Source organism: Perca flavescens, chromosome 2 (genome assembly GCF_004354835.1).
Source record: "Perca flavescens isolate YP-PL-M2 chromosome 2, PFLA_1.0, whole genome shotgun sequence".
Classification (NCBI taxonomy): Eukaryota; Metazoa; Chordata; class Actinopteri; order Perciformes; family Percidae; genus Perca; species Perca flavescens.
In genome coordinates this window covers 35678699-35701107 of record NC_041332.1, presented here as the reverse complement: position 1 = coordinate 35701107, position 22409 = coordinate 35678699, and the positions used below count along the sequence as shown (strand labels likewise).

Below are 22409 nucleotides of genomic sequence, written 5' to 3'. Positions count from 1 at the left end.
GACTGTAGGCTAACTGATCTATACAGTAGGCGATGTATTCACTAAGGTAGCCATCCACAGACACAGTTCATCCTAAGGATTCACTGTGCCACATAAAATATAATCTATAAACTCATGCCAACAATTATTATTTTAATAGCTTAGTATTATGCACTAAAAAGTTATGTATAAAAGCTTTAGGACGCCATTGTAGGCCCAGTTCAATGTGCAACTTCATTTTATACAATATATGTATTAGGGGGTCCCTGCTCCCTCTCTCTTTCAGTTAAGGGGTCCTTGGTTTAAAAAACGTTGAAGACCCCTGCTGTAAACTAATGAAGAGACAGCAGTTCCCTTAGAGATGATCAAAGCTTTCTTATCAAACTCTGTGAGAGCCCTGGGGTCAGATTACACAAAAGAATACTGTTACTATAACTGTACTGACTTCCATATTTGTGGATGTTAACATTGATGAAAGCTTTCTGTGAAGACTCAGTCACAACACTCCTGATGGGGTGGAAATCTGACTAACTGCACATTTGACAGGGCACAGAAGTAAATGGTGATTGCAGTACAAGGAAATTGTGTTGTTACAGAACAGCTCTTTTGGAATTAGGAAATCTAAGAAAAAAAACTTTTTTGTAATAGGAAAAAAAAATCATGCTAAAGGGAATTTTATTCCTTTGATTTTGAACGGTGCAATCTTTAACATGGTCTCCTGAAAGAAAACAACTAAAAACTATTGCACCTAAATTATTACAACTGAGTGCATCTTGTAGCCCAGTGTAACGATTAAAGCTGTGCATTTATTGATGTTTTTAAAGGGGTACTTCAGTAATTTAATATTTCCCTTTCATAAAGCTTGGGGACTCACAAGAAACAGATTTAAAAAAAAAAAAAAAGGTAAAATTTAAAGCAGCAGAGGCCCGGGGCGGCCTGGTAGCTCACCTGGTTGAGCGTGCACCCCATGTTCAAAGGCTCAGCCCTTATCGCAGCGGCCTGGGTTCAAGTCTGATCTGCGGCCCTTTTCTGCATGACAACCCCTCTTTCTCTCTCCCCTTTCCTGTCTTCAGCAGTCCTGTCAAATAAAGGCCAAAAATGCCCAAAAAATAATCTTAAAAAAAGCAGCAGAGGCCAAGATATCCTGACTTATAGTCCCTATAATAGGTCAAAAAACACGGCTACTACACTTCCCATAATGCAACTCAATAGCATGTTTGTAAGACCTGCCTGGTAAACACCCTTGTCTTGTCCATGTCCCCTGATTGTTACCCAGGTTTTCTTTTATAAATGTGGCATCTCCAAGCAGAAGCTGAGATAACCCTGATGACATCATCAGGGTTATTTTAGACTTGACAATGCAGCTCCTCACATAAGACATTATGCAGCTGTAGTACTAGTCTCGCATTGCCAGACCTTCCTCCACAGCGCTGCGTAGGAGGGTCTGGCTAGTCCGGGATGGGAGAAAAACGTGCTCTAATTAATTGGCATTTCTTTAAACCAATCGCAATCGTCCTGAGCGGCACTAAGTGCTGGACGGAGCAACAGTGCCTCTGCAAAATAGTCTCAGGAAGGAACTTGTTTTGGTGGAACGTGTGTACGTTCAAAAGTAGTTTTAGTCGTGCAACAGAAAACTCAGATTGGACAGATAGTCTAGCTAGCTGTCTGGATTTACCCTGCAGAGATCTGAGGAGCAGTTAACCATAGTCCTCACAAATCCACCAGAGTTTAAAATTACAACACAAAGAAAGAGGAAGGTAACGGACATCCGGCTGAAAAGAGACACATCCGGCAGAATTTCCGGCGGTCCTTAACAATCCCAGAAGTGGAACGTCGTGGATATGGACTACTTTAGTGCTAACCATGACAAGTAACATGAGCTTCATGTATAAAATAGACAGAGGGCCCCTTTAAAGTTTGTGTTTTAATTGAATTTATAGTTTAATTAGGCTATATCTGTGACACATATAAACAGTGGTAGAACCATTAAACATCTAGTTAGTGAAAAATAGAAGACTGATCAGGCTTTACACTTAATAGTGTTATCTTTTCTAAGAAATAGTCTAACTGATCACATCACCTGGTTAAGTTTTGTCCCGAAGATGTGTTAATATTTTTTATAATGTTTTTTTATTGAGTTGTCAAGTCAACATGTACAGAGTATCATACATTTAACACTTTTTTTGTAGATATTAATATATGATTTTGCCAAATTTTTATAGGTCCTCTTTGCTAATTACTCTCTATATATGATGTCTGAGCTGCAAAAAATCTAAAGAAATCTTGGTTGGCTAGTCCCTGTTTCTCCTTCAGCTCCTGGAAACATTTAAGAGAGGTTTTCTCAAAGAAGTCCAAGTATATTGTGAGCCCTTGTGACTCCCATAGTTTCAAAATTGCATCCAGCCTGCTCGGGGTAAAACCTGGATCATAGGCCACCCACCTGATCACCAAATAAGGGCTGCTCGATTATGGAAAAAAATCTAATCACGATTATTTCGGTCAATATTGGAATCACGATAATTTAGCACAATTACTCGTTGACTTCTGGAAAAGATGTTGCAATTATTGAACTTAAAAAACAGTGGAAAAAGTTCAATAAATCAACAGTAAAAACACATACAACTGTGAAATTTACCTTAATATTTTTCCTATTTAAACTTTATTTTTTCAGTTTACTTGCAATAAGCTAAATCAGTTTTTCTCGATTATTCTGTTTTTTCATCATCGGGAGCCGCAATCATGATCACGATTAAATTTCGATTAATTGCACAGCCCTACTTTTTGCCCATGTAGTTTCACCATTTTAAACCAGATTTTAAATGGTACCTCTAGCAATGAATTTGTATTCTCCCCAATATAGTGCTTTAATTCACTATCCCCAATGATGGCCTGTAGAGCAATAATATCATCATATCTAACCATATGAAATTGGTGGAATTCTGGAGAATATTGCTGTTAATGTAGTGAATGAGTGAACATACCCCAGGCCTCTATTGTCAGACCAGAAGCTGTGGTGGGTTGCCTTGGATAATTACATTGTGTGTAAAGTCCTACATTGAAAATGTTACCTAAGTAAAAGTATGTATCATCAGGAAAATGTACTTAAGTATTAAAAGTAAAAGTACTCAATGCAGAAAAATCCTCACATTTTAAAAACTGGAAACGATCCACACAGTTCTGTCAATCAACTCAGTGTTTAATCCTCTAATCATTTCATCTGGAACTGTAGGCCGTTATATTGTTGGGTAGTTTAATTTATATTAAAACCTCATATTTTATAAACTACGTGTTTTGCGTGCAAAAATCTTAATTTGTAAAGTTACTAGTAAATAAAGCTGTCAGATGAATGTAGTGGAGTAAAAAGTCCAATATTTCTCTCTGAAATGTAGTGGAGTAGAAGTAGAAAGTGGCATGAAAAGAAAAGGCACAGTACAAGTAGGCAACCTCAAATTTGTACTTAAGTACAGTACTTGAGTAAATGTACTTAGTTACATTCCACCACTGTATTTATGTGTATGTGAAACTGCGAGGGGTTCTTGACCTGATGAGAAATTTCTGTTTTAATGGTGACATCATTTATTGTGATCTGTTATCAAAATATAATGGTAGTAAAAATCTATAACAGCTTAGATGTATGACCTTATCTGAATACTACAGAGCTCAGTCGTGCATAGATGTGTCTTTAAAGCACTCACACCTCACCTGCCAACATTTGGTAATCTATTTTTATAGTTGAATCTCTAGTGACAAAGAATCGGCCAGGTCACAGATGTCAGTGTTACAGTTGATACAACCAGGGCCAGTATTGAGGACACTGAAGTCATGCCGCCATATTTAATTTTCCAGGGGCATTTTAGCAACCTGGGGGGAGTTTACACTCTACAACATTTAAAAAGAAATTGTATACAGACCTAGGCCTATAACAGTGTTTAGACTATATTTAAAGACAATAGGGTATTTAAGATAACTGAACAGTTAAGTTAATAAATACAAATAATAAAATAAAAAATAAATAAAAAACACAAACTACTAACACAGATGGGTGGATTGGGCGGACTTGGTTCCAAACCATCTACCATCCTTGTGCTTTGTGTACCGGTAATTCAGATCCAAGGTAAAGTGTGTGGGAATCCCTGTAGTTCCACCGGCGTCCTGCTGGGAGCGCTGTTGACTGTAAAATGCGACACAGACGCCATCTTGAGGAGACCCCGAACGTAGCGCTGGCATGAGCGCTGTTCGGTGACTGACAACAATCTCAGGCGCACCATGACGGGATTACTCACTAACAAGTAGCTCACTAACAGCAGCACACCAGTTCTGTGTTGCACGCGTTCACGGGTAAAGAGAGGAGCTGTCTGGCGAGTGTTCACCTCTCTCCACGTTGTTGTTTTTGAAGCGTGGGGCTGTGCCGTACGGCCTGATGGCCGGCTAGCTGCTCTGCTCTCTGGACTCCACCGCGGCCTGCTCGGGAGGAGGAAGGGTGGTGACGGCGCAAAATGCTCTACCGCTGACTCCCATCAAGACAGTTCTCCTACCCCGAGACTCGCTGCGAGTTGGACGACGAGCACGATGCACTTATAGATTTTTTTAAACGCTCTTAACTTTCCGAATTTTCTGTTGTGTGTAGGGGGCTGTGAACGACAGTGAGTGCCGTCTGCGTACCCTGAATTCCCAGCCTGAGACATGTCATCCAACTGCACCAGCGCTGCGCCTGTCAGCGCTAGCAAAACCAAGACGAAAAAGAAGCATTTTATAGGACAGAAAGTGAAATTATTCCGTGCAAGTGAGCCCATTCTCAGCGTTTTAATGTGGGGTGTCAACCATACGGTACGTACATCTTAAATGTCTCGTTCTCGCTAGTAAGCAGTTTGTTTATGCTGCTGTTTTGATTTAGCTAGCCGTCTAGCTTGTTAGCCAGTTGCCCTCGTCTGTCAAGCCTGCTTTGATACTTTCAGTCGGCCATGTAATGTATCTATTTAATGGGTATTCGCTAAGTAGTTCGTAGTGTGCTTGGACAGAAATGTCCTGGCTGACTCTGTACTGAGCTGGCCGTCATACAGTTTGTAGCTAACCGCTGCCTTGAAAGTTAGCCGCGATTTGCTGTGTCTAAAGCGTGGGTTTTGCACGGATTCTAAGTGTGCATGTTAAACTATCTGCAGCTGTGGAATGATTATAAGAAAATTAGCATGTCCACGGCAGATTGTGCATTATCACTCAAAGCCTAGCGTTAATAATGTGCCATCATAAATCATGGATGGTGAAGTGTTTTGGAGCCAAGTCGTGAGCTGCGGCTGCTGTACTGTAGTGCAGGCATGGAGTGGGAGGGGTGTGACAGGCAGCCGGAGCAGCAGGTTAAACACCGATTTTTCAGCGCCACAGCTGCAAACAGTAGCCTGCCTATTGTTTAAATAAACCGGCTTCGAGCTTGCATTTGCAGCTCTAAATGCTCGGCGCATGCACCCGACTGCTGCAGTTTATTCCATCACACCAGAAAAATACATCACGTTCACTTTTGGCCGAAACTTGGCCTATGGCTATGAAAAGCACAGTGATGAGCAGATTGGACCCCATTGATGGATGGAGTGGGTTTGCACCAGCAGTGTGCTCTTGCCTAATGTGTAATTGTCAGGCACCCACTCTGGCACAATTTGATTGATGCTTGAAAAGCAGCTTCTCTGGTGTGAGAAGAACTATCTAGGGTTGACATCTTTTTATCTACTCCTGAATGAAAAAGCACCTGCTATTGCCACAGTCAGTTGTAATTTGTTTTCACATCATTTTATTTTTGGTTCCCTTGTGTCAGTTAAAGTATATTACCGTCTGATTGTCATTGTTGTGATGAAATGACAGTATTGGGTGGTAAACTGACTCTTCTTCCGAACGAATGCTGTTTTGTGTGTCTGTATCAAACCACGCTGATTTCAGCAAAACATAACACTAGTCAGCCTGTTAAATGAAATGACAATATAATGCACACAAACAAGGAATTAAGGAAGCAGCTAATGATATGGTTATTACTGCAGCATATCCAATATTCAGTGGGTGAACTTTGGCAGTGGGCATGTGGGTGCAGCACACAGGCCTGGTGATTTGAGGTGTGGGTGGTGGGAAGCCGATTCAAGACATCAAACAGACTTCTCATCAAAGTCCTCTTCTTCCTGTCAGGAGTTGGATGAATTTTTAATAGTGCCCTAGCTGTGATGCTGGAGGACTTCACTTCCACACACATTATCAGTTAGTGTTAGCTTAGACGGTGTACGCCACCTGTTTGATGCTGTTAATCCCACTGATTTGTTTTTTTAATGTCATGTCGGCAAATAATTGCCCACTAAGGTAGTTGAAAGCTTTTAAGTGAAAGGGAGTGTGTGTATTCTGCTGCACTGCTCTCTCACTGAGCCCATTCAGCATTATTAAAGAACACCTTTACAATAACAAGAGGCTGATGTTTATAAAGGACACTGTGTGTTCATATAGAAACATTCCATTTAAAAACTCAACAACTGCATGTTTTTGTACTTCATAAGTTGACTTTTAACAAATGTAAAATTTTACTGCACGCATCTGAGTTCATGGAATTGACAGGCCTTCAGTAGAAAGCTAGCTGACTGACTTTCCTTTTTAAAACCTGTATTCTAAAAGTATAGGCTACTTTCAGTGTGTAACAGCAACTGTGTTGAATAAAATATATTTTAATTAGATATTTTATTTTTTGGATATAAATGAGACTTTTGTTATTCATTTATTTTATTTATGGTTTGTTTGATAGGGACAGATACAGTATACATAGTCAAAACTGAAAACAGCTATTCCATGCCAGTATCACAGTGTTTATAGCAGATGCTAGTTTGCAACACCCGTCCCTAGAAGGGCTTTTATGAAACCAAGAGATAACAGTGAGGTAACAAGAAGGTAAACTGGATACAGCGAGATACAATAACACATTACACACACATTATGGATGTGGAAGTAAAAGCTTGGAATCAGATGATATTTAAGTGTGTGTGTGTGTGTGTGTGTGTGTGTGTGTGTGTGTGTGTGTGTTCGCTAAATATTGGACAAAACTAAATGCATGAATTACCAAACAGCACCGCCAGGACTGTGTTTTTTTTTTAATACTTTTTTTAGTTTATCCATCCGTTATTACTTCATAGTTCCTTAAAGGCTGTTTCACTCATCTTTCTCCCTGGAGTAGTGGTATCTATTCAATCTTTACACATCATTTTCCTTTTATGGCTGTTAACTCGATAATCTCCAAAGAGTTGTTTTCTGAAGGTCATCAGCGTGAGCTTTTGCCCAGGATGTTTTTCATCAGATACGATCAGAGTCGGGGGGGCTCAACTGCAGTAGCAAGTCAAACTGTATCCTGCTGTTTGGTCCCAGAGTTAATGATTGGTGCTGGTAAACACTCGCAGAGATTTGGCAGAATGCATTTGGGTCACATAAACTTGACAACACGTATATCGTTTTTGGATACTGAGGCATGTTACAGGTATTCACAGCTCTTTTAGGCATGTGCAGTACTTGAGGGCCAAATGAGATGCTTATACATATTTTTCTCAACTTTTATTTTTGTATGTTTAAGCACATGTTGATTTGTTTGACTGGATCTGCACAGAACAGTGTAGTACTTTTTGTAGTATGTTTTGAGCATCATTTTAAACCATGCTCTTATTGAAATTGCAAAAGTCAACATTGCAGCTTTGATTTCTTATATTCCTGAAGTACCAATACAGTGTTAGTGTGTAGGCCTATGCCAGTTTCAGGCTCTTGTCTGATCTCTTTCTCCCTCTTTCTCACTTCTCTCCCTCAGATTAACGAGTTAAGTAATGTGCCTGTACCAGTTATGCTGATGCCAGATGACTTTAAAGCCTACAGTAAGATCAAAGTGGACAACCACCTATTTAACAAGTACGTACATTCACAGCTTATGTGCTGTCAAGTGCTGTAATCCACGTGTAAACAAAAAGGTCAACCCAACACCAGAGTTCACACCTGCTTCGACTCCAAAATGGCTGACGGCTGTTTTTGTAAAGTGATGACTTCTTTGCTCAAACACTCAAATTGTAGATATATTGCACTCATCATACCCCATCACAATACAAATTGAGACTTTGTCTGACTTGCCTAATATATGCTGTATTTAGAATTAACAGAACCATCCATAATGTGACAAGGAATCATCCTCATGGCAAAGTAGCAGTATAGGACAGACACCGTATGGTGTTTTCTTTAAGCCTGTACGGCTGAGAATAGCTCATGATCATCTCCAACAATTAAGAGAAATGTGCTGCCTTGGTCGTGCACAGTTGACAAAATAAACAGTACTTTGAGTCTGAAATAAATGAGTCACCATAGCAGCCTCTGCCACTAAGGTGGATACTATTAGGTTGCATTTCATAGTGATTATCAACCCCCCCAAAATAGTCTGTGTTCATCACAACACTGTTGGCTATTTCCAACTTAAGACTCCCTTGTTCCTTTTTGTTGATGCAGTGTATTTGTGCTTGTTGTCATTAGGGCTGCACAATATGAGGGAAATATGCAATAATGTTGTGATAATCAGTTCTGCCTTTCTGTTGCTTTCAGTATTCTTCTAAAATACAACAAATTGCTTGTTTAATAAAAAAAACAAATTAAAGGAAATCATTTCCAAAATTCTTTTTATTAAACAAATTGAACATTGAATTGAACATACAGTATCTCACAAAAGTGAGTACACCCCTCACATTTTAGTAAATATTTCATTATATCTTTTAATGGGACAACACTGAAGAAATTACACTTTGCTACAATGTAAAGTATTAAGTGTACAGCTTGTATAACAGTGTAAATGTGCTGTCCCCTCAAAATAACTCAACATACAGCCATTAATGTCTAAACCCCTATGTTAAATTCCCATAGAGGCAGGCAGATTTTTATTTTGAAAGGCCAGTTATTTCATGGATCCAGGATACTATGCATTGTGATAAAGTTCCCTTGGCCTTTGGAATTAAAATAGCCCCACATCATCAAATGCCCTTCAACATACCTAGAGATTGGCATGGGGTACTTTCCATAAAATCATGTCTCAATGCAAATCTAACCAGCTATTAGGCTAACTGACATAAAACCATGCCAATCTCTAGGTATGGTGAAGGCTATGTGATGATGTGGGGCTATTTTAATTCCAAAGGCCAAGTGAACTTTATCAGGATGCATAGTATCCTGGATACTATGCATCCTGATAAAGAGATGATAGAGAGATGATTTTTATGGAATCTACCCCATGCCAATCTCTAGGTATGGTGAAGGGCATGTGATGATGTGGGGGGGCTATTTTAAAGGCCAAGGGAACTTTATCAGGATGCATAGTATCCTGGAGCCATGAAATAACTGGCCTTTTAAAAATAAAAATCTGCCTGCCTCTATGGGAATTTAACATAGGAGTGTATTGACTTTTGTTGCCAGCGGTTTAGACATTAATGGCTGTATGTTGAGTTATTTGCACATTTACACTGTTATACAAGCTGTAAACTTAATACTTTACATTTTAGCAAAGTGTCATTTCTTCAGTGTTGTCCCATTAAAAGATATAATGAAATATTTGCTAAAATGTGAGGGGTGTACTCACTTTTGTGAGATACTGTAAAAGGCACCAAAAAAAAAAAAAAAAAAGAAAGACGGTTGCATTTTAAAGTGCAGTTTTGTACTGATATTTTCTTTCATCACAAAAATCTGAGTGTCTTTTGCAATATGTCACATCCTTTGGCCATGTGTTTATTGAGCCAGTTGATATCGCGATGAGGATTATAAGAAACGCAAGATAATGTGCAACCCTAGTTGTCATGCCAATGTAATTCGATAATCCTGTAGCTTCTTTGAGTGATGCACCTACAGTTTAGGCACACAATGGTGTCTTTCTCTTTGTTGCTCATTTAAAGTTCCCAAAAAGTCTCTTGTTGCTTTTGAAAACTTGCATACCAAATTGCTAATAGCCAGACTCAAACCAACCAACCAGTATTTACAGCAACCCAAATCTATTCTTGCAACAAAATATAAGGGCTGAAATGTAAAATGCGAAGATATGTAATTTGCATTGGAAATTTGCTATTTAAAAGCAAGAGATAAAGCCACACTGAATTTGTGATTTTTGGCTGCAATTCAAATGCTCTGCATTGCACATTCCAGCTCTGCCATATTTTGTAGTGACGAAGGTTTTCGGTTGGTGGTATTGTTCACTAGTTTGTGGTCATGCATCTCTTTGCATTTCTTTACTTGAGCAAAATAAATTCCAATGGTAACTGCCAATAGGAATACAAGATGGCCCTAAATAGAGAGAGTCCAAATTTATTACATGTATGTTCAATAAAATATCTATTTACCGTTGAGATTTCTACACATCTGGCTTTAGTAGTGAATAGAAATGATGTCAGATTCATTGTGGCTCATTCAGTCTGTACTCAGGGTTTTTACACACATCCCTCTAGAGTATTATACACATTTGTTTTAGTTTGATAATTATTAATCAAATAATGTGATGAGATTTGTTTTCTTTGCAATACGAATTGCAAAGAAACTGATGTTAGGGTTTACTTTGCTATTTGGTGCACTTCTCATCGTGCAAACAGGCAGCATCTAAAGTTATGTTCACAAGTAGAACTAGAAGAGCACACAGAGAGCGCAGCCTCCGCCAAGGCCTTCCCTATCTGGCAATGTTAACGTTAAGACTTGAAGGGGCGTTCACATGAATTTTCCCAGTCGGGAACTAATGTTTCCGGTTATTCTGACACCTCATGAACACAGCACAAATGCCCTACCTTGCAATGTTACTGAAAGTGACAAAAAATTGATTTGGATCCACTCCAAAATTGAAAAGGTTCTTCCTTGGCCCGTGCTATACACTTCCCCAAGTCTCGTGAAAATCGGGCCAGCAGTTTTTCCGTAATCCTGCTGACAAACAAAAAGATAAACCGCACCAAAAGCATGACCTCCTCGAAAGAGTTGACAAATGCGTTTGGGAAATGAGCACAAAGCTGTAAATGCCAACTCTGAATTGCATTATTGTCTGTGCAGGATCCACACAATAGCAGAGATAAATCCAACAGCAAGCAGACCTTTTCCAAAACAAACCATCAGTCTTCTTCCTCATTTTCAGCGATGAGCCTCTGAGCTCCTGTTTGTTGTTCTGACTCTTTGTAACTCTCTGTCTTCTCCTTGTCAGAGAAAACCTGCCTAGTCGCTTTAAGTTCAAGGAGTACTGTCCCATGGTGTTCAGAAACCTGAGGGAGAGGTTCTGCATCGATGACCAGGACTACCAGGTAAGATCCTTCTGGTTACAGGACACGAACCAAATGAGGGGTGGGTAAAATAACACGCTTCGGCTTCATCCCGCTACTTTTCGGACAGAATATATTATTTGTCGCACTTCATAGATATTTTTCCTTTTGGTGTGTTGCTACACCCTTATTGTGTTTTTATATTAGGGCTGCACCATTAATCACATTTGTATTGAAATGGCAATATGGACTAGTGCAATATCCAAATCGCAGAGGGGTGCAATATTTGTTAAAGGCAAAATATGAGTCAAACCATTCTAAAATAAATTATTGTGGTGCTGCAGAGACGTCCTGGCCTACAAATCCTATCCTACGGACTAAAGAAAAAAATCTTTGTTTGGTACACATCCTCGCAAAAAAATCACACTTTTACACACATTTTTAGTTTCTTTCAATGTTAATAATTTTCAATGAGAATGATACAAAAATGATCATTACCTCTGATATTGTGAATCATATCGCAATATCCCTCAAAATAATCTCATTTAGATATTTTCCTCATATCGTGCAGCCCTATTTTATATTTCATTTTATTGTTACTTTTTGGGGGAAAGGGGTCTTGGGAAGTGTAAAATGTCTACTTTGACGTAAGGATATAACTGGATGTCTTTTTTTTTTGTTTTGTTTTTGGCAGAACTCTCTGACGAGGAGCGCCCCACTCAATAGCGACTCCCAAGGTCGCTTCGGCAACCGCTTCCTGTCCAGCTATGACCACCACTTTGTAATTAAAACCGTGTCCAGTGAGGACATCGCTGAGATGCACAACATCCTAAAGAAGTATCACCAGGTAGCCCACGGTTCAGCGTTAAAGTTTTTTTGTTTTTACTTGTACTCAGGCAAGTGAAAAAAAATTCTGCGTACCCAAAGGCGCTTTTAACTGGCTCCAATTTGTTTCTTTACTGAAAAATTTCCAAAAAATCAAACTTTGTCTAAAAAAAACAACAACTTGAAAGCATCAAAAACATAAAAGAAATGTTGAAAAAACCCATCAACTCAGTTCTTGATTGGCCAATGGCACATTCAAATCAAATCATTCAACATGCATTCTCCGACGGGGCAAGAATGATAACGTTGTTTACGATACGATGACCGATTTACTTGCCCGACGTGGCGTCTTACTTACCCCTGGGCCATCGGGCAACCCTTATTGTTGAACCCTGAAGCCCCCCCGTACCACCACACGGGATATAGAGTATTTTTGACTCAGTACTTCAATATTTGTAATGTGGTTACATTTTGGGTATGAAATGTGTGCTTTCTTACAGTATTGCATCTAAATGTTTATTGTCATATAGATGAAGTATAGAACTGAAATGTAGGAGCACCAGTCCATGAAAAATAATTTAAGATCTGCTTCCTTCATTTGCATCTAAAGTACCTCAAATGCTGCAGAACTGTTGGAATGCTGTGTTCAGTTTTAATCAGTTCATAAACTGTATATTTGATTCCTTACTCCCACACTTTTTTTTTCTTCCCGTTAAACTCTCTGCTTTCCTCCCCTGATTGGCTCCAGTTTATAGTGGAGTGTCATGGCAACACGCTGCTCCCTCAGTTCCTGGGCATGTACAGGCTAACGGTGGACGGGGTGGAGACGTACATGGTGGTGACCCGGAATGTATTCAGCCATCGCCTCACTGTACACCGCAAATATGACCTGAAGGTAGAACATGTTGGTTCACTGCACTACACAAACATGTGTCGCCCACCTACCTTTCATAGGATAGAACACACACACAGACACACACACACACACACACACACACACACACACACACACACAAAATACTAGAAGCACAAACTTCAGTCACACATTTGTGCAACAACATCCGTCTCTCTCATTACTCTTTAAATGATAAATGTGTGAAAATGTATATAAATTATGGATTTATTTAGGACTCTCCTCCAAGGGATTAGGTTAAATTTAAAAGTAATTAATGAAATAATTAAATAATTGGGGGGAGACCAGCTTCAATTTAATTTACCTACTGAAACAATTAGTCAATTAATCACTAAGGAAAATCAATATATATTTACAGTAGAGGCCAAAAGTTTGGACACACCATCTCATTCAATGCGTTTCCTTTATTTTCATGACTATCTACATTGTAGATTCTCACTGAAGGCATCAAAACTATGAATGAACACATATGGAATTATGTACTTAACAAAAAAGTGTGAAATAACTGAAAACATGTCTTATATTCTAGTTTCTTCAAAGTAGCCACCCTTTGCTCTGATTACTGCTTTGCACACTCTTGGCATTCTCTTGATGAGCTTCAAGAGGTAGTCACCTGAAATGGTTTTCCAACAGTCTTGAAGGAGTTCCCAGAGATGCTTAACACTTTTTGGCCCTTTTGCCTTCACTCTGTCTTTTCTGCATCGCACAAAGACACGGCGGTTGGAACCAAAGATCTCAAATTTGGACTCATCAGACCAAACCACTTAGCTGATTGGTTCTTGCCATAATATGAATTCTAACAGTTGTCCAATAGGGCTGTCGGCTGTGTATCAACCTGACTTCTGCACAACACAACTGATGGTCCCAAACCCATTAATAAGGGAACAGATTCCACTAATGAACCCTGACACGGCACACCTGTGAAGTGAAAACCATTTCAGGTGACTACCTCATGAAGCTCATTGAGAGAACACCAAGGGTTTGCAGCGCTATCAAAAAAGCAAAGGGTGGCTACTTGGAGGAATCTAAAATATGACATGTTTTCAGTTATTTCACACTTTTTTTGTTAAATACATAATTCCCTATGTGTTCATTCATAGTTTTGATTCCTTCAGTGAGAATCTACAATGTAAATAGTCATGAAAATAAAGGAAACGCATTGAATTTTGGTCTGTACTGTAGATATCAAGTAATTGTACAAGTCAAGCAAAAATGCCAAATATTTGCTTATTCCAGATTTCTCTGTTTCATATCATTGTAACTTTGATATATTTTGCTTTTGGACATTTTGGGATCTGAACAAATTAGAACATCGACTAAATAGATTTAAGTCAGAGCAATGCAATTTTAGGCGAAGGCTTATATATTGCTCACCTAATGTATCTGGATTTTGCAGTGATTATGGGCCATGGCAGTAGTTTAACAACACTGTTATTATGGGCACGTATAAATGTGCAATAAAGTCCAAAAATCAATTAAAGGAGAATTCAACCGATTTTACACATCAAAAGCTGTTTACAGGTCCTGGAGGGTACTCCTGCATGTGTGGAAGAAAAGTAGTAGAAATCCTTTTGTGGCTTCAGACGGAGCTGTGTTGGTACAATGGGTTCTGTTTGTCCTCATGCTTGAAAGCCAGGGCCAGACTGATAGAAGGGCTTCTACAGCATTTTTAAGTTCAGGACAATGTATTGACTGTGTCGGTAGTTTGAGGCAAATGAACAGAACCAACTAAATTGTACACTATACAGTTCTGTTCATCTAAGTTGTGAATGGTCATGAAAATTGTGATGTGGGTCTTTGAAAAGTCATAGAAAAAATCTGTTGCATAAAGTGTATTTTGGTGCATTTCTTTCTGACTTTTTTCCTTTTGAAATACTAGATTATTTTACCTCGTCAGGCCTCTAAAAATCCCTCTTTAGTTAAACTGCTGACATTTCATGTTTACACTGAGGCCATAACCTTTGACGAGGGGTCCCAAGTAGACATTGCTTAATTTTAAGGGCTCACAGGCCAAAAAGGGTTGGGAACCACTGCGTTAGACTGACCCACCCACCATCTACTCAGAAGTCTGCTGTTACTCAACTGATAGCAGGAATAACATATAAACCTCAGGAAATGTAAAGAAGTGTCTACCCTATAACATATTAAAACATGAAAAAAGCTGAGTCAATGTATTTGTTTGCAAATAAAAAAAAAATCACCTTATTTGGATATGTATTTATTTTAGACCAAAAGTATTCAGTGGATAACCTTATTTGTTACCTGTCTGATAACCAGAGAACCATACTGTCATGTTTATTATTGAAGATGATATGTGTGTCTTTTATGTAGGAAAATATTTGTTCAGGCAGCATCTAATTTGTTGGGGTGAGATCAAAGTAAAACGTCACCCATTGTTTTTCATGTAATGATAAAAAACATTGTAAATGGTAAAATCATATACATTCTGCATATACTACTACGTACTGTATACTATATTACTATAGCATTAGTGCGTAACTTTTTGATATTAATGAACGTCCGTTACATTCAACCCATTGCCAAATGAGTTGCTACAAAGCTAATTAAGACTATCAGCTCCACCCAACTCTCTCTGGATTTCTCCGTAGGACTATGTTCAGAGGATTGGGGCGTCCGGTAACTTTCCCCCGCAGAAACTCGAGTGAAGATAATGACCTCTTCTGAAGAGTCCTTCATGTTTTTTTAATCCTCCGTGTCGTCCTTGGCTACTAGCAACTGTGTGGAGGGGTGAGGGGGGTGCGCGTCTTGTATCATGTGGACACACCGACAGTTTTGTTGTCATTAACTTAGAATTCCTCATGGGGGAGACAGAAACTATGCACTATAGCTTTAAGCAATATACTCAGTAAAAGGGCACGTATGTATTTGAATAGGGAAAAGGTCATACTCTTCTGGTAAAATTAGCAGGAGAGTACAAATCGAGCTAATCAATAAAGCATTCTGGGTTTGTGCTGAATATTATGGTGCACGGTTTCCCCACCGGTCGTTATAACTGCTTCTTTACCCTCCCCCTAAAAGAATCCTTTATAGCATAAGCCTCTTTTCCTGCCAAGTATTCTCTGGAGAAAACAACCTTACCTTTCCAATATTGACATTTTAAAAATGCACTATACTAACAATTCCTCAGATGTTTCTTGATCTGCTTTAAATTAATTCTATTTTTATCCCTATTTTCCTTCATTTTTAGGGTTCTACGGTCTCGAGGGAAGCCAGCGACAAGGAGAAGGTACGTTTTATTTCTGTGCAGCGATGGCTGCTGACATGACGGGACAGAAATAAACGCCCTTAGCTCACCCGAGGCAAACTTGTCAAAATGAGCTAAAAGTACGTTTTAAGTAAACCGGTGTATTCTGGTAGTAGTTTTGCACTGGTTTTCATGTAGTCAGTGTGTGATACTCTTGTTTTGTTGGTTCATATGCGCTGTTGAATACCGACAAATGTCAGCTGTTGGATTGGAACATTATCTGTTCCGTGAAACTAGAAATCACTGAATTGAATTGATTACAGAACATTTACGACTGTGACTTGTAACGCTTAGCAGCAGTATCTGTATCTTGCAGATGTGGCTCTGTGGCCTCTAATCATCATTACTAACATTTCTGCTCCGGTTTGATAGCTAAATACTTCCCCTCTCTTCAGGCTAAAGAACTCCCCACTTTTAAAGACAATGACTTCCTGAATGAAGGCCAGAAGCTGCAGATAGGAGATGACAACAAGAAGTACTTTTTGGAGAAGCTAAAGCGGGACGTTGAGGTAAGAAACACTTCCAGGTTTTCATCCGGTTTTCTGTAGAATTGATCAGCTTCAAAGCATAGTGTGGCCCCTTGCTTTGCTTAGGCTCTTCTGACTGTCCCTCATTGTACAAACAAAATAAGTGCTCCACCACAATGAGGTGATCTGTATGAGCAGCTCAGAATTAGTTTTACATGTAACAACTCACCATCTTTGAATTGCTCTTAAAGGGTAGTATAGTTTTTTTTTCTCATCCTGGACCCTATTTTTGAAATTGGTCCAGTATTAAGCGTTTAAGCTGTAACCGGCAGCCACAGACCAGGCTGCAATGTAACCCTATGGGGCAAATGTGCATCGTCCGTTTGGTCCACTAAAAGGCCAAACTGACGATGCACATGCTACTGAAAAGCTCAGATTATTATTCTAAGTGTCTGACAACATTATGGAAAGTTCCACACAGCGATAGGCCTTTTTAAAACCTTTGTAAGACCTTTCTGTTTAACCAGAAACAGCTCTGAGGTCGCTAGCGCTGAACCCACCAGACTCCATTTAAAATAACAATACTTTTAGCGTGTATAGAGCCAACATATTTTCACATGTAAATCTGTAAACTGTTTATTTCAACCAAAACTAGAGTTGTGATGGTTGGAAAAGTGGAAAGACGACCCAAAACGGCTTTTCATAGTTAGGGCCCGAGCGCCGACAGCAGCGAAGGCCCTATTGAAACTGAAGGAATTATTGTTTCTTTCTATTATTTTCCTGTCAAATGAATTGCCTTATTGAGGGGCTTAACATATTCAAAAACTCACCAAATTTGGCGGTTGCATCAGTTCTGGTGAAAATGTACGTATTTTAAGGGTTTCGGGAATAGGCGCACAAAAATGGCTCGCTAGCGCCCCCTAGAAAGTTAAGAAAATTGAGCCCCTGCAGTGCGTTTAACGTAGACTCACAAAACTTGGTACACATATGTAACATGTCAAGATGTACAAAAAACTTCATTAGAGCCATACCCTAAAGCCAACAGGAAGTCCGCCATTTTGAATTAAATGTTCGAAATTAGTGCGATTTTGGCCATTTCCACATGAACACATCCACTACTTTAACGAATTCCTCCTAGAGATTTCATCCGATGGACTTCAAACTTGGTCTGTACCATCCCAACACCTTAACGATGAAAAGTTATTAAAAGAAAAACTTTTCGTCAGACGGTGTGGGCGTGGCATGGCGGTCATTTTGAGTGTTTAGCGATGAACAAAGAAGTTGTTGTAACTTGAGTGTACGTTGTCGTATCTGCCTGAAATTTCTCCCGATTGACAAGGGTCCAGGCCTGAGGACACCTACAGGCCAAAATTGATTTTTCTTTTGGTCATAGCGCCCCCCGCTGGCATCAAGAAATCTGCCTTATATGACAAACATCATCCGATTTACATGAAACTCAGAATGTGTGGTCTACATGTGATACTGAGCCGCCCCCTATACTTTAACCACGCCCACTTACTCAGGCCCCGCCCCATTCATAACATTTGAACCGTTTAAGGTAGAGTCTCGTGGGAGGTGTCATTGAACTCAACAGAGACTTCATTCTTCATTGGTGATGGTTTTACCTGCCCCCTAAGCTTTAGCCACGCCCCCTTTCATAACATTTGAACCGTTTAAGGTTGACCCTTGTGTGAGGTATCAATGAACTCAGCAGAGAGTTCCTTCTTCATTGGGGATGGTTTTGCCCACCCCCTAAGCTTTAGCCACGCCCCCTTTTAGAACTAATAACCCGTTTCATGTAGACCCTTGTGTGAGATATCATTGAACTCAGCACAGACTTCCTTATTCATTGGTGAGGTTTGGCCCACCCCTATGCTTAAGCCACCCCCCCATTCATAAAACCTTACCCATCTAAGGTAGAGTCTTGTGTGAGGTATCATTGAACTCAGCACAGACTTCCTTTTTAATTGGTGATGGTTTGACCCGCCCCCTACGCATTTGCCACGCCCCTTTTCACAGCTAATGAACCGTATGACGTAGAGTCTTGAGTGTGAGCTACTCGGCGGGGTGTTCCCTTTTCATTGTTGACGATTTGTGGTGTCTGAGTGCCGCACAAATGCACGGTCGCAAGGAGCGGCGTCTGCCGGTAACCCCGACGCGAGCAGAGGCGCGAGGGCCCGTCCATCGCTGCTCGCAGCTTTAATTTTATTTTGTGTCTGTTGACTTTGAATGAAGTGTATTTTACGATGCTAAAGTTACTGTTTATTTACATGGAGTCTGGTGGGTTTAGTGAACGCAATTTTGCAGATGTTTTTATGTTTAAAAAAAGGATCTTACTCTTTAACAGAAAGGTCGACCTCCTTAGAAATCCTTTCCATAATGTTGTCAGACACTTAAAATATTAATCTGAGTCTGTCAGTGGCAAAACCAGCACTTTTGTGAACTTAAATAAAAGCTGGACAGTTGCCCTGTTAACTTACATTGTAGTCAATTAATACTGGACCAATGTCAAAGATTGTTGTTCCCATCAGTCACTTAGACACAGAAACATAGGAACATAGGGTTGAAAAAAAACGTTAAAATTGTAAGAAATGTCTATTATTTGATTTATTTTGGGTAGTCTGGGTATCAAACCTCAATACTGTGAATGGGTTTTGTCCAGATGTGACAATCTGTGTGTGTGTGTGTGTGTGTGTGTGTGTGTGTGTGTGTGTGTGTGTGTGTGTGTGTGTGTGTGTGTGTGTGTGTGTGTGTGTGTGTGTGTGTGTGTGTGTGTGTGTGTGTGTGTGTGTGTGTGTGTGTGTGTGTGTGTGTGTGTGTGTGTGTGTCAGTTCCTGGCAACCCTAAAGATCATGGACTACAGTCTCCTGGTGGGGATCCATGACGTGGACCGGGCCGAGCAGGAGGAGATGGACGTGGAGGGCGTGGGGGAGGAGGAGGAGTATGACAACGACGGAATGGGTGGAGGCGTGCTCACCGGCTCGTTCGGCACGCCCCCCGACAGCCCCGGAAACCCTCTCAACTGCGGGGGATTCTTCGGCCCTGGGGAGTTTGACCCCTCTGTGGACGTTTACGCAATCAAGAGCCACGACTGTGAGGGCTGCCTTTGACATCCGTCTGACTTACTGAATCGAGCTGTAGCTTTAAATAAAGCATTGTGCCAGCTGGTTAGATGATGAGCTTGTCCGTCAACAAAAAATTTAAATAAGATGCATAATCTTGATATTTATATTGTTTAGTTTTACTTTGTCCTTATATTGCAGACTATCTTTATCAGCCAGATTAAGAGCACTTAAAACTACGGAGTAGAACAGTCAAAGCTGTAGCAGTAGAAGTGTGTGTCCTGTACAGCCACAGCAGTCTTGACGGTGTGTTGTCAGGTGCCAGTGAAACCTCGTGATGTGTTGTTCTTGTGCTAGGTGCTGTGAAGAAGGAAGTGTACTTCATGGCTATCATCGACATCCTCACGCACTATGATGCTAAGAAAAAAGCTGCACATGCTGCCAAAACTGTGAAACACGGGGTGAGACGACATCATCGCTACATCACTATTCTTCGGCCTGTGGCTGCACATACAAAACGGCAGATTAAGAAGGCCCAACATGTTATTTCTAACGTTTAAATAAGTCAATAAGACATGTTGAATACATCATGTAAAATACATATTTTTAAAGCAATGGATTAAGTAATTTCATATTTATTGAATCATTAAAACTCAATTCAATAATATGATGAAATGCCTTTTCATCATTCTTTGTTCAGATTACCGGCACTTTATTGGAGTTCATTGTTATTTCAAAATTTCCTTTTTCATAAGTTTGTTTTTATAAGATGGTTATTGTATTGTACCTGCTCATTGTATTTGTTTATTTTTTTTTTACAGCAGTAGCATCTAGCTTGTTATTTCACTATAACTTGAACATTATTGATGCTTTAGCTAACGTTTGGTTGCGGAGCTTGCTCAGAGAGAGACTGGGAGCATGTGATTGGCTGAATGGTGAGACAAAAATGACAATAATGATGACTTCAGTTTTAAGACTTTATTCTCAGGTCATAGGGCCCCTGGAAGGGCATTTCACTCCATGCAACACAAAGAATAATGGAAATCTACAGTATTATTGTGTTTTATATTGCGTGTTGCTCCATCTGTCTAATTGGCTGCCTCTTTTCGTTCTGTTTCTCAGGCGGGGGCCGAGATCTCGACGGTGAACCCGGAGCAGTACTCCAAACGGTTCTACGAGTTCATGTCCAACATCTTATCATAGACTCCTCTCCCAGGCCAGCCAGTCACTTCCTGTCATAGATCTGTCAAATGCCACGCACTTATTTCTCGTCTCCCTCACCTCAGTGTAGGTCCGTCTACCCCCATTTAAAAAATAAAAATAAAAAATAACTACCAGTATCCTCCCACAGCCAGCACCAGTCTGGCAGGAAGGATGCGCCGAGCCTGTTACATTGTCCCACACAAACCACCTCCCCGGCTCCCTCATCCACTGCAAGGAAAACTCGTTAAAACCGCTCACTGAATTCGGAACGACATCCCGATAACCTAAACCTGTTTTTCAACTTTTTCTGCCTCCCAGTCCTCCTCAGCCGCCTTGTTACTCGTCACGCCAGGACAGAAACTGTCTCACTAATGCCTTGAACGAGTGTCCGCTTCAGCAGTTAGCAGTCCGTTAGTACAGTCTCCTTGGTTTCTGTTCATGTCGTCGTCGTTCTTATGATTTCTATTAGACACACACACACACACACACACACACACGTAAACAACTTGAACAGATGCTGAATGGTCAGATTGCATGACAAAACTCTTTGACAGTCGCCTTTCGGCTTCTCTCTCTGTAACAAAAGAATTCAAAGTACTGCTGACAAATTGGAACGACAGGGGATAAACACATTAATATATAATGGTGTACAAAGTAAACTAATGCAATATCAAAAAAAATGCATGGCTGATGTGTACATGAGACTCCACCAGTAAGTCGAAAACATCAAACCACTGAACTTAGCATCTGAGTGTTACGACTAAAACGACAAAAAAAAGAAAGCAGAAGAAAAAAAAATTGATGTTTGAATTGATGAATGTTACGTTGCCATATTGTTTTTGAATATTTTTGAAATTTTAACAGTGAGCTTGGTGGAGGTTGGTGTAAGAAAAGAAAAATTCACATAAAAAGGGGAATTCTTCAGCAAAAACTTGTTTTATTACCATAAGGATCATTTTTATATCTTGTTTACATTAATGTAGCAATTTTGTGTTTGTATACAGTATTGTTTTGTTACCAACAGACATTAGGAAAAAAGGTTACTTGAAAATGATTCATTGCATATTAAAGGGAGTTTTATCTTGTTTTTTGGCTATTTCTTCAGTGACTGTCCCTCAAATGTGTGTCAAACAGTTGTACAGTAACAAATGTTTTTATTTAGGTCACGTGATCAACAAGCAAGCTATCTCCATGACAACTGACCTAAACTCCATCTACCAAAGGAAGACTGAGGTGCAGTAAAACTCCAGAAAAAGCTAGTAAGTGGACCCTGAGTTAGGGTGTCAAAACACCACAAAACAACCCATTAAGGGGAACTCAAGTCATTTCATATTGCACTTCTGTAGACTTTGGGGAGATTTTACAAAGAAAGTTCAAAATTGAAGCAGCAGATGCCAAAATATCCCAGCGCTTAGTGCCTAGTATGGGTCAAATTCCAAA

General features: G+C 39.9%; 1 protein-coding gene across 4 annotated transcripts in view; it reads left to right on the top strand.

The window, feature by feature from the left end:
* LOC114564653 (phosphatidylinositol 5-phosphate 4-kinase type-2 beta) overlaps positions 1 to 22056 on the top strand; it is a 38134-nt gene extending 16078 nt beyond the window's left edge. For 3 of the 4 annotated variants that reach the window (XM_028592130.1, XM_028592140.1, XM_028592148.1), the window contains 9 exons: positions 7790 to 7887; positions 11180 to 11276; positions 11929 to 12081; positions 12808 to 12954; positions 16181 to 16219; positions 16633 to 16746; positions 19536 to 19797; positions 20124 to 20227; positions 20889 to 22056. In XM_028592130.1, the coding sequence (XP_028447931.1) occupies positions 7790 to 7887; positions 11180 to 11276; positions 11929 to 12081; positions 12808 to 12954; positions 16181 to 16219; positions 16633 to 16746; positions 19536 to 19797; positions 20124 to 20227; positions 20889 to 20969 (1095 nt within the window). In that variant the 3' untranslated portion in view covers positions 20970 to 22056. Of the gene's footprint in view, positions 1 to 4137; positions 4807 to 7789; positions 7888 to 11179; positions 11277 to 11928; positions 12082 to 12807; positions 12955 to 16180; positions 16220 to 16632; positions 16747 to 19535; positions 19798 to 20123; positions 20228 to 20888 lie in introns of those variants that run through there. The other variant, XM_028592119.1, reaches the window with a different exon arrangement.
* The last annotated feature ends 353 nt before the right edge of the window (positions 22057 to 22409 follow it).